A 3867-nucleotide genomic window follows, 5' to 3' on the forward strand; every position below is an offset into this window, starting at 1 on the left:
AAAAAACTTTATTTTTTAAATATAATTAAATGCAATCACTTTGATAAACTAAATCTCATAAAAAATAAGTCATCCACATCATTCATCCTGTTCGATAGGTCAGGTACCGGACGTATCGGGTGAATATTCCAATCAACAAAGGGAAAGTCGTCTGGTCGTATGTCTCCGGGTTGGGGTAGGCGAGGTCCCGACCTCTTCAGATGTGAAAGGGGGTGTCACCTGCAAAGACACTCTGACGTTCTAGTCAGTCAAGTGTGCAGGCGAAAAAGGGAGTGGTTGATATGTGACGTACCTTAGGGAAAGGGTAGATCCTTTCCCATTTATACCGTGTCAGAGGTGGGCCCTGCAGGGACAGGCCCACTTCCTTCGAGGCTTCCCTTACACAGTTGTGACGAAACTGTCGGAGACGCGTGTCCGAATCGGAGTCTGAGCGTCTCGCCCCCAACCATTCGAGTCGGGTGTTACTCGGGTCGGGCCGACCCGTAAATTGCTTGGGTCAGGCCGTAACACATCCTTATCTTAATAGTTGGTAACTACCAATGATGTACTTCTATGTTAAAATAGCATTCCTCAAACAAACAAAAAAAAATGAAATGAGTCGGTTATTTTGCACAGAAAATGAGAAGGTAAAGTATTTGTAAGGTGTAAAGAAGGAAAAGGCACTCATGCGACGGTTCTAATCAATTTTTGTGAGTGCTGACACCTGCTTGCTCTCTCTATGAAGGTGAAAATTATAATCCATTTCATTTTCATTGATTTTCCTTCTATTTAAAGACGTGCTATCTAGTGTCGTTTTCATAGTCCTCAGTCCTTAGCAAATTCTCTTGTTAGTTTGCTTGAGAGATTAATAATGGCTTATGTTCCTCCGCACATGAGGCACTCCAAGGACAACCAAAGACCCTCACCTTCACCCGAGTTGCCTCCTCGCCGGAGACAATTCAGCCATAGCCCTAAATTGAACTTGTCAAGCATCTATTCAAAGGATGCTCTTTCCAATTGGTTTGTGGTTTCTTCACATGATCATGATCATGATGATAATCAGCTTCACCCTTCTTTACAACTTCGTCCCGTTTCTTTGGAATCTTTTGACTGCAACTTCAAACAAAAGCCACTTATTTTAGTTCAGAGCACCCAGCATCAATCTCAAAGTTACACTATAGGGACACATGCAACAAGAAACCCCTGGGAAATTGTGGCAGCTAAAGCCATTGACTACTTGCTTTCTTCTTTCGAAAACGTGAGGACTGAAATGAAGGCCCAAAACCCCCAATCTGAACAAATTAAGCCTTACCTGGTTGCAAGATTTGGCAAGATTCTCTTCCACGGGTAAGCAATAGATGAAGTTCACATAAGCTAACACTAGTTATATTTATATCTTGATATGAGTGGTAAATGTTACAATATATTTCAGTACTTTTACACAAGAAGAAAGACCCACAATGCGACAGTTTCGTAGATCGTTTTACACAAGTGTTCCTGCCTCCTATATGGAGAAAATGACCACTTCGTTGCCACTTGAACTTGGACTTGAACCTGATAATACAGAAAAAGACATGTATCTTGTGAAGGTATATATATATATGCCCTATATAGAGGAGTGCTATGCAGTCAGCAAGTCCTGTGATTTGTAGTTATCAATTAGCCATGATTAGTGTTTTTAATGGTGTGAGATTACATCTATCGGTATAAGATTACTCACTTTTCTTTTGCTGGTTAAGTGCATAAAAGTGCTGGCCCCCTAGACTTTCTCTTTTCGAGTTTCTGCGCAAGCTGTGATCATGTTTCCTATTCACTTGCCAATTTCTTGCTTATATTATCTAGCTGTCCGATGCCAACCGACCAGAAGCAACTATTTCTTGCAAGTGTAGCATAATAAAGGAGCAAAACAAGCTTAAGCTCTACAAGGTAAAAAGTCTATGATTTGATTAGTTGATTAGAAAATGTTAGCAAAACGTGTTACACTTGCTTTTTTCCATTTCCATCTTTCAGTATATTTGATCCCTTTTTCATCCTCATGTTGGAAATTAAATATCACTTGTAATTGTAGGTCGAACTAAATTATGTTCGCCACATGGTCACAGATGTCTCCTGTCCTGCTAAGAACCTTGATCTCAGACTAATGCTATGCACCAAAAGGATTATAGCAGCTCCAAAAGTAAGTGTCGTTTTTATTCACTTCTATAGATTACATCATGCCAATGTTTTCGTGTAGAGAATTCGGTTATATAGTTTTCACAATCCTCCTGTTTCCTTTATTTTTATTACATGTCAAATTGAATTGCTAAAGCATAGTTTTTATCCATTTCTCAAATAGAAAAAAGGAACATAGACAATGCAATTGAACTTACTGTATGTGCTCCTATTCCAGGATGATGAAATTCAATGCATTCAAAAGTTGATTGATTCTGCAGTCCTAGATGAAAATGTGAAAGGTGGTTTGAGATGGCCCCTAGGGAAAGCATCTTCTGGAGACAGGTTTTCTGTTATTGGGGTCTGGCACACTATAACTAAAGCTTATGTAGGTCCTTCCTTGAGGCTGAAGGCAAGACATGCTGATCGATTTGATTTTCTGACATCAACTGGTGAATCTGCATCTGAAGTTTCCCTGAAACTGAAAGGAATTGTCTCTGCATTACAGGTATTATTAATATTTGTGGCAAAATGGGAGAAAAGACTAGTGATTTCTATTTGCAGAATTTGTTAGGTTATAAAGTTTAGACTATAGTTTAATATTTTTTAACATGTTATTGTACTTGTCTCTTATTTCAACTGTAGAATTCACAAAGGAGCCTCATGAACAATCACTGAATGATTAGTGACATTACTAGTATTTACTTTGTGCCTGAGTGAAAGATACCTGTGAATCCATCATTTGATTTACAATTCTATACATCTCTCTTTCCAACAGGTGCAAAAGGTTGACACAGCATTGATTTCAAAGATGCTTGAAGATACCATAAAATTGTTATGGGATCAGTTTTTAAACTGTGATGACTTTCTAGGATGATGCCTTGTTTCAAACTTCCATCTCCATCCCTACTTAAACCTTTGATTTTGGTCATAGCTACCAATACTTGCATGATGATCTGTTTCTTGGTGATGGAATCATTATTATGCATAATTTTCCTTCTTCAGTGTTCAGTTTTGAGAAGTGATGGGTTGGGTTAATGTATGCACTTGGTATCTAAATTATGTTTTATTGCACATTATTATTCTCTTCTTCACTGCAATTCATTTTTTTTTTTGGTTGCCCACGGTATCCCCTAACCCGACAGACCAAGGACTAATCCGTCGTGGATCGGAGCTCCATTTAAGGGTCTGCCGCTGGCCAATGAGTTGTTGCATGCACAAGGCGGGATTCGAACTCCCAACACTTGTTTAAGCGGACGAGTGAACTGACTACTCGACCAACCCAAGTTGGTTTGCAATTCATTTTTCTATTAGCATAAATGCATAATGTGTTGTCAGCTAAGCCTAAAAAAAGAACGAGGGCCAAACAAATCCTTAACTCGAGTTCTATAAAAATGGGGATACTTATAAATGACAATTAAGTTTAAATCTTAATAAATTATATATATAAACAATGTGTGGTTTCTTTGCATATTACTGATTAGAGATGAAACCTAAATTCAAATTTAATAAGAAACATAAATATTTAGTTAGTTTTGATACCTAAAAAGTTTTACACAAACATTCAATCAAATTTATGAGCTTAAATAATTTTAGATTATGCGTTTAAAAAGTAGTCAATTTTAGAGTTAAATTCGTGTATATAAGCATCAAAATGCGGCAAAATTCTTTATAGGTAAAATGTTTTAATTTTTGCTATTTCTATCAATGTCATCCGTGTATGTCACTTCTTTGAAA

General features: G+C 37.5%; 1 protein-coding gene across 1 annotated transcript; it reads left to right on the plus strand.

Annotated features, from left to right (window-relative positions):
- LOC107644023 lies at positions 617–3230 on the plus strand. The gene is made up of 7 exons (XM_016347833.2): positions 617–737; positions 802–1326; positions 1412–1568; positions 1822–1905; positions 2048–2155; positions 2369–2638; positions 2909–3230. Exons 2-7 carry the CDS (start codon positions 851–853, stop codon positions 3005–3007), a joined length of 1194 nt encoding a protein of 397 aa, XP_016203319.1. The 5' UTR covers positions 617–737; positions 802–850; the 3' UTR covers positions 3008–3230.

The sequence above is a fragment of the Arachis ipaensis genome, chromosome B01 (assembly GCF_000816755.2).
Source record: "Arachis ipaensis cultivar K30076 chromosome B01, Araip1.1, whole genome shotgun sequence".
Classification (NCBI taxonomy): domain Eukaryota; kingdom Viridiplantae; phylum Streptophyta; class Magnoliopsida; order Fabales; family Fabaceae; genus Arachis; species Arachis ipaensis.

What these genes read in the sequence shown, in the direction of transcription:
- LOC107644023 (XM_016347833.2), top strand. Translation starts at nt 851, where the DNA reads ATGGCTTATGTTCCTCCGCACATGAGGCACTCCAAGGACAACCAAAGA. An exon ending in GGCAAGATTCTCTTCCACGG is followed by an intron (nt 1,327 to 1,411) that starts GTAAGCAATAGA and finishes AATATATTTCAG; the next exon opens with TACTTTTACACAAGAAGAAA. An exon ending in AAGACATGTATCTTGTGAAG is followed by an intron (nt 1,569 to 1,821) that starts GTATATATATAT and finishes TATATTATCTAG; the next exon opens with CTGTCCGATGCCAACCGACC.